The sequence below is a fragment of the Onychomys torridus genome, chromosome 11 (assembly GCF_903995425.1).
Source record: "Onychomys torridus chromosome 11, mOncTor1.1, whole genome shotgun sequence".
Lineage (NCBI taxonomy): Eukaryota > Metazoa > Chordata > Mammalia > Rodentia > Cricetidae > Onychomys > Onychomys torridus.
In genome coordinates this window covers 19,709,238-19,721,751 of record NC_050453.1, presented here as the reverse complement: position 1 = coordinate 19,721,751, position 12,514 = coordinate 19,709,238, and the positions used below count along the sequence as shown (strand labels likewise).

The following is a 12,514-nucleotide window of genomic DNA, read 5'->3' as shown; positions in this document are numbered from 1 at the left end:
TGAAAGAACTCCGTATGGATCTAGGTAGAGGGCTCCTCTGAAGTATTTATGCTGTAATAAAATCTCTACTTGTAATCTTCATTCAGAAACACTGAGTTTGCAAGTCCTAAGCTGCTTAACTGTTACAATTTTTAAACATTAAGAAAAAAGTCAGTAGCATGGAAAACACGATAAAGTGCATGTAATCATATCTGAGAATACTCAAACGGATGTGTCCTTTTCATTTCTGCATTTCATCTTAGCGGTAAATGTTACCATGCATCACATAAGCATTTGTGACTGGAACTCTCCTCTGAAAGAAGAAAATTCAAGAAAAGAACACCATTGTAAATAATATAAAAGCAATTTCATGCAACAGCAGTCTCAATCCACTGAAGCCTGACTTGTTAACGTGGATACAAACCTCTACCCAAAGCAAGTCATTAAATGCTTTCCCACAGGTCTTCTGAGTTCTTGAAAATGAACAAAAGGTATCTTACATATCCTCCCCCAAAGCCAGGCATTACTGTTATGAAACACAGACACAATATTCCACACAAAAAAAAATTTAAAAAATCAAAATTATACAATTATTTGATTGGTAATAAAATATTTGGACAATACTGTGAGCTTAGACTAAAAGAAATATGTGGTCTTTATTGTATTTATGGAGACATTCCATGCAGAGTGATCATGTCAACATAATGGGGGATATTGCTGCGGTCAGGAATGTCTGTAGGTAATCCCAGACAGCTGCATAGATTTTTACATCCTTAACTATCCTAAGGATCCAGCAGTAGATAGATGAGACATCCAGACATTACAAGAGAATTAATTCAAACACTGGCCTTTAAAATATATAGATACATAAAATAACAGGCCTGAGGGGAAATAGTTTTGTAATATTTTCTGTATCAAAGTGCATGTGTAAGTTAAAATAAGAAAGTTTCCTGTATTGAAACATTTTAACATAAATAACATCTAAGTAAGGAAATATTTCCATTTTGTCAGACTGTGTCTACAACTATGAATCTCTTTCTAAACAGGTTCTTTTCATTTCTCAAGAAGTAATAGAAAAAGACTCTCCTGTACACTTCCATCATAGGCAGGCTACATCCCTGGGATGCTGGGTGTATCTGGAGGCTGCTCCCCTTGGACATACTCACCTGGAAGTCTGCAGGCTAACATAACCCACTTACACACCCCATTGCCAGCCTTTTATTGCTCATCAAGCACAGCAGCAGTCAGTGTTCCTTGGCCTCTCTATTTTTCACTACCGTTAAATCTGCTGACATCTAGATGCAGGTACACCTAAGAGAATGATTATTCTGATACCTGTAAAACAAGCCATCCAACTGTAATTAACATTGGACTTCACTAGGTCGCTGGCTTGATGTGTCAGTTTAACTGAAACAGTGAGTGATCCTAACAAGCCCAGCTGGTAGAAACCTCTGACCAAAATCATCAGGGATCCTACTTGTTTTTAGCTTTCTCTGAGAAGCCAGGACCAGAGCTCAGAATGAAGCAATAGCCTCGTCTACGTGTGCATGTATGTAAGAATATGTGAATTACTTACTCGCCCTTCTTATAGCAGGGTGCAAAGGGGGAGACAGAACCTATGAGGACATCTAAAGTGTAAGCATGTAGTCACTTCCTCTAGGCATAGAGGGGAACGAGGCTGAGGCTGGCAGTGGGGGGCAGAGGGCAGTTATAAGCAGTAAATATACATACTTTCTAACCTATAGATGTCAAAGGAGTCTTAAACACAGTCAGCTTAATAGTGGATAACAAAGATGGGAAAAGTGGCAGCCTGGGAAGGTGAATGATTTGGAAAGTGCAGCTGATGAAGAAGCCATACGCCCACCTTGTGCCAACAGACCAGTGGTACAGCCTCACCAAAGCTAGCTACTTCTAGCATTTAAAAATTTCCTCTCCTTTAGTACTTAGGATTGGTTAGTCCTGGCTTGGAGGTGGAAAGGGAAGTGTCTTCCCTTTCTCCATCCTTAACCCTGCTCAAGAAGCATACTCCGGAAGAAGAAATTAGCTTTGTGAAGAGCATGGAGAGCTCTGCAGGAACCTCACTCTAGTCTCAGGAGTTAACTGATTTCCAATCCCCTAAGCCCAGAAGATCTACCTCCGCTGTCAGGATGGGCAAAACACCAGGGGGAGGGTATGCTTCTGGGGGTCTTAAAGCATTTCTTTTGATGGTGATGGCTCCCAGCAGGGGAAAGGGGGAAGAAAGGACACTGGAAGATGAAGCTGGCTGAGCAAGAGGAGGAGAAACAGGGTGGATGCTGAAAACCCTTATTAAAGAAAAAACAACCCCCAAAACCTCAACCCATTCTTGTTTTCACATTCCCACTTAGACACCATAGCAGAAAAGTACTTCACAGAAAAAAAGGACTTTCACATCTGTGAACAAACACCTGTCGCCTACCCCAGGGTTCTGCAAGCTAGACTGACTGACACACATCACCTTCTTTAAAGATTAATCCGCCTAAAACACCCTCCCAACCAGCCTTTTTTTTAGTAAACACAGAGAGTAATTACGTAGTCAACCTACATTAGCATTCACATCCTCTTACAGCCCCTTCTCAAGCTTTAGTATTTTGTATAAAGGAAACCCTTGATTAATGTTTATCAGGGTAAGAGACTAAGAAAGTATCCAAATTATCAATTGGTGAAATAAATAAAACCATAACTCCAAAATTTTTTCTTTAAAACCTAAAAAAAAAAAAAAAATGAATCATGACAAATAGCATGAGATTTGTCACACATAAGTTGGCAAATAAAAATATCCATATTACATAGATGTTTTTCTCTAAGGGCTGCCAAGATAAAGACAGCATTAAATTATCAGTGTGTTTCAAGGTTTGAAAAAAGGGACTTTAGGACTTAAGAAATACCCAATTCTATTTTAAACCTCTGTACAAACAAAATTATTAGGACACACACATACACCCTGGCAAAACACAACACACCCCACCTACATATCAAACACTCACACACACACACACACACACACACCACAGTCTTTCCTAAGCTTAGAATACTGAGTTAGTCCAGCTCCAACCTGTCAATTCTCAATATAAATCTTCAGGAAATCAACAAGTTCTACTTTAATTAAACGGACTGGATGCTCAGCTAATGATTTATTCACACTAGTGAGTTGGAGTTCTGAGCCACTTCTAACCTCTGGTGTGGCAGAACCTATGTAGAGGAAATGCAATTAAAAATGTCATACAGTCTCGCTCCCTAGGAAGCATTCAACCGTTTATAATTGCTAGCTAATGAAGGGGGGGGCCTCACTATTATTTAGGCTTCTACGTGTCACTTTGAGAAACAAATCCTAAATATATGATTGAATCTCTCCGTGACCCCTTCTCCACTTTTCGGGAGTTGGCTTTTTCTTGCATCTCTTGCCTCTACAGGCCCTCCTTTCTCTCCCTCTTGGGTAAAGACCATTGTGAAATGCCCTGTTGAGCTACAGTAGTGGCGCACGCCTTTAATGGGAGGCAGAGCCAGGCGGATCTCTGTGAGTTCGAGGCCAGCCTGGTCTACAAAGTGAGTTCCAGGTAAGGCGCAAAACTACACAGAGAAACCCTGTCTCGAAAAACCAAAAAAAAAAAAAAAAAAGGAAGTAAAATCAGAACAGAGACGAGGGGCTATAAGCTGGCCAGCGGCAGGGAGTTGAGGGATGAAGACCGGCTGGGATGAGAGGGACCAGGAGTGAAGGGTGTTAACTGGCTAGAAGGGTGGACCCCGGGGAGGACGAAAGCTCAGAGCTGAAGTACCCAAGGAAAGTTGGGAGGCGAGGAGGACGCGGTCCCGGGCAACTCACCGAAGAGGCTGCCGCTAAACCCGTCCCACGCGCAGCCCACAGCGTCCCACACCCAGCCGTTCCGCAGGCACGACGCGAAGGTGAAGGTGACTCCGAACAGGGACACCAGCAGGTCGCCCAGGCTGAGGTTGACCAGGAAGAGGTGGGTGGGCGTGCGCAGCCGCGGGAACTTGGAGTAGAGCAGCAGCACCAGCAGGTTGCCGCCGACGCCCAGCAGCGCCAGGCCGCCGAGCAGCAGCGCCAGGCGCTCGTACGCCGTAGGGCTGAACAGCGGCGCGGGGCTCCGCGTGCCCGCCGGCGCTGCGCCCTCGGCGCCCGCCCCGTCCTCCCAGTAGCCCTGGCCGCCGCTGCGGTTCCCCGAGTACATGGCCCGACGCCGGCGGGCCGTGCGGGCGAGGGCTCGGTGAGCGGGGCGGCCCGCGGCGCGGCGAACCGGGTGGGGCTCGCGCTCAGCCGGCCGCTCAGGCCATTGTGCCCTGGTGCCGCGCCGGGCCCGCCCAGCCCGCGCGCACCCGAGGCCCCGCCCTTCAGCGATAAGGCCCCGCCCCCACCGCATGAAGCCCCGCCCTTCCGCGTGAGGCCTGCGTCCTCACCAGAAAGCACTTGCGATCCCTCCCACTGGACCGCCCTGGAAGCCACGCCCCCCTGGCCTGCAGCCCCACCCACACGGCCACCTTCTCGACCCCGCCCTCTTAAAGGCTCTTCTGCTGTCCCGCGTGCAGCTCCTCCCCGCCGGAACACCCTGGAGCCCCGCCCCGAGGCTCGCACCCTTAGCCCTGCCCATGGCATATGGCCCCGCCCCCAGGACCTCTATAACTCCGCCCTCTGGGTTGTGGCCCCGCCCCTTGCCCTCCCACTTCCCAGGACCGTCCCCGCCCCGCGTAGGCGAGTCCCAGGGTCCAGCCAGCTCTTTCTCTGCCTTCTTCACCCCTAAACCATGGTGGAAGCCGGAAGAGAAGGTACAAAAGAAAGGGAAGTAAATTCCCTTTAGGGAGGTAAATTAGCCTCAGCCGGTTCCATTTCCCCTCAATTGGCTCGAAAGCATCATAGTCATTCACCGGTTCAGTCACTCACCCTTGCACGCATTCATTCATAAATATTTATGAACGCCTGCGCTTAACTCTGTTAAGTGTGCTGAATGAAATACTCCCAGTTAGACGTCTCCCTTTCTTGGGAAGCTATAATGACACCCACTGCACCTCATGCACCCAATAGAGAACTAAACACTGAAATACGCGAGGTAGGGCTCCAGCCAAACAATTACAAACAAGGAAACTGAGGTAAAAGAAAAGAAAAGAAAAAAAAACAGGCTGTGATTTAACTACTCTAGAGCTGGAAGATATGTCCTAGGGTTTATGACAGTATGCTGAGATGACAAGAGGTGGGACACCTGCCACTCTCCGAGCTCTAGGATAGGGAAGGAAATAGCAGTGGAGTGGATCCTACTCCAGCCCTTCCTGTTTTGTTCTGCTGTGGGGGTACCCTGATACACTAGCCCGCTGAAGCGCTTCGCTGGAGGTGACCTCTTGAGCAGGCCCCTGAGGCTTCAATCTAAATCTAGCAGGTATAGAGAGGATATATTTAGAACAGCACGCATTTTCCACTGGACCTTTCCCCAGCAGCAGTGAAAATATAGTACAAGTCAAATATAGATTGTGAATGCGATACACTTCTTTAGAGCTGCTTTCTCTGTGTCTGCTGCAGTCCCTGATAACTACCCACAGGAGGAAGATGTCCTGAGCTGCACCTGAAGCTGTCAAAGGCATGAATGACAGGTGAGTGGAAGCTAAATTGAGGTGCATGAGTGTTCACCCCTCACACTTGTGTTAGTTTCAATGCATCTCCAAATTCTCCAAGAATCTGCTAGAAGGATAGACAGCTCCATACCTTTCTGCAGTGAACACTAGCCAAGAGAGAGCATGTGCTCCGTCCTCAGTATCTTGATCGTATCTTTAAGGCTTCTAACCTGGTGTCAGCATCTATGACAAAAAACTTTGAACTCACCTGCCCTGAAAAATGTTGTAAATTTTGTATTTTACACTTATATGATCATTTAGCGAGTTCTTTTTATCCACTGTGTTTTCATCATAGTAACTTTTCATCATCTACAGTAATATTTCAATGTCAGTTAAATGAAGGAAGAAAAGACTCCTGGTCTTCCCCCCACCCCCAAAGCATTCATTCTTTGGCTAAGAGTCTTTTTCTCACAGAGCTCACTTTCTAGTGGTGTTGGGAGAGAAGATAATAATAATCAAATTGGTTCATATGTAAGATGTCAGAGCCATAAATGATTATAAGGCAGGGAAAATTGAACTGTATGAACACATTTGCCCCTTTGGAGGGACCCAAGCCCACCTTGGCACATATGTCCTATTCATACAGTTCAATGCAGAGCTGTCTAAAAAGGGCACATTTCTTTCCTAATTTATCTGCCTTATGAAAATTCCCCATAGTATTGTGTACTTTAATATTTGGTCCTTCTCTGGTGACACTTGTATAAGAGCTTATGGAATCTTTGGACATGGGTCCCAAAATAAACCAGGCAGTATTCCCCAGAAGAACATTTCCAAAGTGACCCAGCCAGGCCTTGCTAGTCAAGCCTTGTCTGTCAATCAGGGCTGTGCACTGTTAAGGATTCAAATGCTGCCACAGGCATCAGATGCCAACACTCATTCTTCCCTGGGAGAGTTCTTCATTGACTTTTTCCTGGACCTGATTTCGGCCATGGTAAATGAGATGTAAAACAACCTGCTGCTACCCTGCCCTCATCCTCCTTAGTTGTCCTTTTTGTTTTTGTTGTTTTCAACTTGACACAAGTCTTCTGGGAACAAGAAACATCCATTGAGAAAATACTTCCACTAGATTGGCCTGTAGGAAAACCTGTGGAACATTTTTACTATTATTATTTATTATTATTATTATTATTATTATTATTATTATTATTAATGATGGATGTGGGAGTGTAGCTCAAAGTTTTCCAGGTTCTACTGGGCTCCCACAGCCTCACAGTCCCACAGCTGCTTAGACTCAAATGAACACACAGAGGCTTATATTAATTACGAACTGTATGGCTTACTGTCTCAGGCTTCTTGCTAGGTAGATCTTATATCTTAAATTAACCCATTTCTATAAATCGATACTTTGCCACGTGGCTCGTGGCTTACTGGTGTCTTTACATCTTGCTTCTCATGGCAGCAGCTGGCAGTGTCTGCCCCACTCTCCTTTCTTCTCCCACTGTCTCTCTTGGACTTTTTCCACTTGGCTCCATCCTGCTCTGCCATAGGCCAAAATAGCTTTATTTATCAACTAATCAGAGTGACATGATATTCACAGCATACAGAAAGACATTCCCCCATCACTTCCCATTTTCTCTCTAAACAAAAGGAAGGTTTTAATTTTAACCTAATAAAATTACATATATCAAGATAGAATTACAGTTACAATATCTACTTTATTTGTATTTGGCAAAATTAAAGAAGATATCCTATCTATCCTATATTTGTGAGTCTAAGATTTCATATCTTACCTCTTATCATAACCAAGGAAAACCATAATTATAACTATCTAGTTTTCAACTACATTAAAGACCTCAGAAGGATACAGTATTATCTAAGTAAACAGGAAGAGCATTGTAAGCAACTTCCAAAAATTCTAGAATGGCAGAGACAGCTGCCTGCCTAGACAGTCATCTAAAGTTCCTCTGCAATGTTGGGGTATCCATCTTCAGTCTATAGGCCTAGAGTCTCTCAGTCACTTCTCTGTGTCCTGTAGAATATCTGGCAGTCTCCTCTGCAAAGCAGGAACCTGAAGAACCATCTCATCTTGCAAAGTTCAGTGGTCACCTTCCTATGGGTCCTGCATGTCCAGATGATGCAAGGGCATTTTTTCTTTGCCCAGATGGAAGAGGAGTATCTACTCTTAACTACTCCCATCAATAATGTCTTAGTATCACCCAATAATCTTGGCAGCATTCTGATTTCTAACCATTTTGTAAGATTTGTAATGTGTTAGCTTGATTATAGGAAACCTAAATACAGTCCACATACCTTCTGAACCTTTGCCATCCCTTGCTTGGATTATTAAAAAAACATGACCATATGGTGATATTTTATTTGTACTGAAATGTGGTTTGTTGTTGTTGTTTTGTTTTGTTTTGTTTTGTTTTTCAAGACAGGGTTTCTCTGTGTAGCTTTGTACCTTTCCTCAAACTCACAGAGATCCTCCTGGCTCTGCCTCCCGAGTGCTGGGATTAAAGGCATGCGCCACCACCGCCCAGCCTGAAATGTGATTTTATTATGTTAATAAAGTTGCCTGGAGATCAGAGATAAGAGCAAGCCATTTAGCAGAAGTCTGGCAGTGGTGGCACATGCCCTTAATCCGATCACATGGCAGCGACCTGAACCTTTAATCTCAGTATGAACCATAGAGACCTGGAGGATTGTATAGACAGGCAGTGACGTGGGAGTCATGTGGTTGGGTTTAGAACCAATGAGAAGGCAGAACAGAAAGGCAATAAAAAGACAGGAGATAGGAAAAAGGTCTCTCTCAGAGGGGAAGGATGGTAGCGAGTGGTAAGATAAGGTGGTCTTAGCTCTTGGCTACTGCTCGATCTCTGTGCTTTTAACTCTTTATTTGTCTCTGTGTTTCTTATTTCATACAACTGTTTAGAATTACATCTACACAACCATTCATTGGCCTCTTAGCTTCTCTCATTTCCCCTTTCTCAGTTTATTTTTCACAAATATCTGGAAGAACCCTTTTCACGTACAAGTCAGAACATGGCAGTGCTCTGCTCAGGATCTTTCCATGTCTCTCAGAGAAAAAGACAAAGTATTTATCATAACTCTGTGGTCTCCCTTGATCTGTCCACCACCCTGTGGATCTCTTTCTTATCTTACACACCTTTTTGCTGTTAGAGTCTTTGTTGTTTCTTGGGTGGGTCAAGTTCATGCTAATGTCAGGACATGATTCCTGTGGTTCCCTGGAACCCTCTTGCCATTTAACCACATGGCTTGCTACTTTCCCTGCAGGATTCTGCCAAATATCTTTTTGTTAGTATAATTTCTTTTCCCTGAGCTCCCTTGTACACCCCAGTGCACACACCTTTACTCTGTCTTCAGAGCATTTACCTCTTTCTGACATACTATGCATGTGCCTGTTTTCTCCATTAGGTTGTAAGTTCAAGACACTATTTTGCTCACTATGGAATCATTACTGCCTAAAACATCCCCTAGCCTAAAGTAGGTATTCTATAAGGACTTGCTGAATGAATGGGTGGGTGAACATAAGAATTCATGGATGAGAATTGTAGGAAGGATGGGTCCTTGGATGTTGCCAAATAGAATTTTGAGAGCTTTAAAGGAGAAAATGAAGAAAGGATAAACAGTGAGGAGATTCTCTGTGTAACGTGTTTATAGAGATTTACTCCCCTAATAGCTCATAGTCTGAGATGGATACCAAGGATAGACACCTAGTACTCGAAACAGAAGTGCCCCCCTAATGTCATTTGTTTCAATTCTGAACTCAGAATTTCACAAGATGATTTAAAAGATAGACTACCAAGGAATAGAGACCTCATCTCTAAACTTCCATAAGTTAACTGTGATGAGGTGATGAGCAGACCGAAAGGTCTCTTATAAAAAGTTGGAGAGCTATCTCAGTTGATAAAATATTTGCTGCACAAGCATAAGTACCTGAGTGGAGATCCCCAGAGCCCACATAAAAGGATAGGCACAGTGGGATAGAGCCTGTAATACTAATGCTGGGCATGCAGTGACAGGTGAATCCTTAAGGCTTGTTGGCCAGCCAATACAGTGAATAATACCTGAACAATCCAGGTTCAGGGAGAGATCCTAAGTCAAAAATTAAAGTGGAGAATGATTAAGGAAAATGTCCAGCATCATCCTCAGGCCTCCTTGTGCACACATACCAGCAAACATATCCACAGCAGCAAACACATGTGCACACACACATACACACACTACACACACACACACACACACACACACACACACACACACACACATATACGAAGGTGAAAGAAAGAGATGGAGGGAGGGAGGGAGATTGGAAAACTTGAGTCAGAAGTAAACAGTTGGAGTTGGTGGAATTAGATGTTAGTATTGAAGGAAAAGACAATCTGAAAGCCTCCTCTCCTTCAACTGACTCCTCTTGAAAAACTCTCCCCCATAAGGCTACCTTCCTCATCCATGGCTCCTTTCAGTTTTTTAATTCGAGGTAAATGAATAAAGAGAAAAGAAAAAACATTTTTATTCTCCACAACTTCTGAAAATATCTTTATTTGTGCCAAATAAGACAGGTGATGAAATACATTTTCATCTTCACAAGTTAGAATTTCCATATCCAGGAGAGCAGTAGAAACAAATGTGAACTTGATCCTCCCTCGTACCATGAGGGAGACAGGAGGTTGTGAGTGAGAAGAGACATTTATTCTGAGGAAAGTCATTGATCTTTACCCATCCATCTTCTCAATGCACACACACACACACACACACACACACACACACACACACACACACCCTGCAGGAGGTGGATTTCAATCTGCTGCGGGACTTACAGAGATACTGTGATGTAATTAGGTCCACATGAAGGATAATGCTCACATTATGAGGTCAGGGACCCTCACTCAGCCCTCTGTCTCTCTGAAATGCAGCAGCTCTCAGCTTTCCTTCTGCTAACATCCTAGGGGCAACTCTTACTCCTTATTCCCATAGAATGGGAATTTAAAATCAGAGGAATGAGACCTAGGGCAAAAGTTGAGACAGCAGAGTGGCATCGTAAAAACTAGAAGCTTTTCCATATTGGCAAATTCGCGGTATTATTTCCGTGCAGAAATAAGAGATCCCTTCTGTCTGTATGGATTCCATAGAAGACAAGGAGTTCAGCCTTGCACTGCAGATTAACAATTTCAAAGCAGCCTTGGTGGAATTCAATAAATTGGTTGAACAGACAACAGTCCAAAAAAAGGATGAAAGAGCAGGCTTGTTTATCCCAAAAGAAGGTAAGATGGATGATTACAAGGAAGTCCATCTGGAGTTGCTGATTAGAACTGGGAGATGCTTTAGGTCATCAGAGAAAAGCAGTCTAGTTTAAAAGCTAAGACACTGAATGGGGGCAGAGAACCTGAATTCTTGTTTGTTTGTTTTTTTGTTTTTGTTTTTTTATTATGTTTAGGAATGTCCTTCGTTTCCCTGATTTCTTTCTTTTTTTAATTTTATAATTAATTTAATTTTACATATCAGCCATGGATTCCCCTGTCCTCCCTCCTCCTGCCCCCCCTGCCCCCCACACTCCCCATTCCCATCTCCTCCAGTGCAAGGACTCCCCTGGGGATTCAGCTCAGCCTGGTAGATTCAGTCCCCTCCCTTTACCCAGGCTGGCAGATCCAGTCCCCTCCACCCTTCACCCAGGCTGAGCAAAGTGTTCCAGCATAGGTCCCAGGCTCCAAAAAGCCAGCTCATACACTAAGAATAGGTCCCGGTCCCACTGCCTGGGGGCCTCCCAAACAGTTCAAGCTAAACGACTGTCTCACTTATCCAGAGTGCCTGATCCAGTTGGGGGCTCCTCAGCTATTGGTTCATAGTTCATGTGTTTCCACTAGTTTGGTTATTTGTCCCTGTGCTTTTTCTAATCATGGTCTCAACATCTCATACAATCCATCCTCTCTCGCCAAAAATGGACTCCCAGAGCTCCATCTGGGGCCTGGCCATGGATCTCTGCATCCACTTCCATCAGTCATTGGTTGAAAGTTCTACCACGACAGTGTGTTTGGCCATCTGATCACCAGAGTAGGTCAGTTTGGGCTTTCTCTCGACCATTGCCAGTTGTCTATTGTGGAGGTACCTTTGTGGATTTCTGGGGACCTCTCTAGCACTTTGCTTCTTCCTATTCCCATGGGTCTTCATTTATCATGGACCTGAATTCTTTCTCTGTCTCTAACATATCTAGCTGCACTTGAGGAAGCCTTTTCTATCTATCTGTAATATAGAAAAGTGGATTAAATGGCATTAAGGGGTTCTTCTACAGACACTATCAGTCACTGGCTGATCTGAGACTCTGTATAGCATAGTGACCACATGGGAGGTCTTCTGTGTCTCTGTATTTCCCAGCTTTTTGGCACTGTAATAAAATGCCCTAAATAATCAAGAAGAAAAAAGTGTGTTGTAGGTTCCCATATATGGTCATATGGCCTGCTACTATGAGGTCTATGGTAAGAGTACCTTACGATGGGCCTATGTAACGTAAGTACATCTATACAGCTGGGAGAGACAGGAAGAAACCAGGGTCCCAATAGCTCCTTCAAAGGCATATACCAAATAATCTTAACTTTTTTTCCACTCACCCTGCCTTCAAAAGGTTCCTTCTCTACCCAATAATGTTAAAGTATGTAGACCAAGCTTTTCGTACGAATGAGTCTTTGTGGACTATGTTTCCAAGCCAAGGTAGACACCCTCCCACCTCTTTATCTGAGAGCATCATGAGACCTTAAGGACTTTTCTAGACAACTCAAAGTTTCCTGTTTCACTATGATCTCACTGTCTGGGCCACTCTGTGGGCAGGAGTGATTTAAATGTGCTGAAGGAAGGGGAATATGGAGGAGTTTTAGAAGAAGGCAAAGTTTAAAGTGTGTTCTTGCCAAAGGGAGCAGTAGGCGGTGTAGTTGGAATGTTAAGA

General features: G+C 44.1%; 2 protein-coding genes across 3 annotated transcripts in view; one reads left to right on the top strand and one right to left on the bottom strand.

Moving 5' to 3' along the window:
- The window catches only part of Opn3 (opsin 3), a 31,710-nt gene extending 27,311 nt beyond the window's left edge, over positions 1–4,399 (bottom strand). Inside the window, exons 1-2 of one of the 2 annotated variants that reach the window (XM_036202476.1) lie at positions 3,821–4,399; positions 238–292 (exon numbers count right to left, since the gene is read on the bottom strand). In XM_036202476.1, coding sequence (XP_036058369.1) covers positions 252–292; positions 3,821–4,376 — 597 coding nt within the window. In that variant the 5' untranslated portion in view covers positions 4,377–4,399 and the 3' untranslated portion in view covers positions 238–251. Of the gene's footprint in view, positions 1–237; positions 293–3,820 lie in introns of those variants that run through there. The other variant, XM_036202475.1, reaches the window with a different exon arrangement.
- Positions 4,400–10,501: 6,102 nt separating this feature from the next.
- The window catches only part of Wdr64 (WD repeat domain 64), a 106,659-nt gene continuing 104,646 nt past the window's right edge, over positions 10,502–12,514 (top strand). Inside the window, exon 1 of the mRNA XM_036202973.1 lies at positions 10,502–10,841. Coding sequence (XP_036058866.1) covers positions 10,697–10,841 — 145 coding nt within the window. The 5' untranslated portion in view covers positions 10,502–10,696. The remainder of the gene's footprint in view (positions 10,842–12,514) is intronic.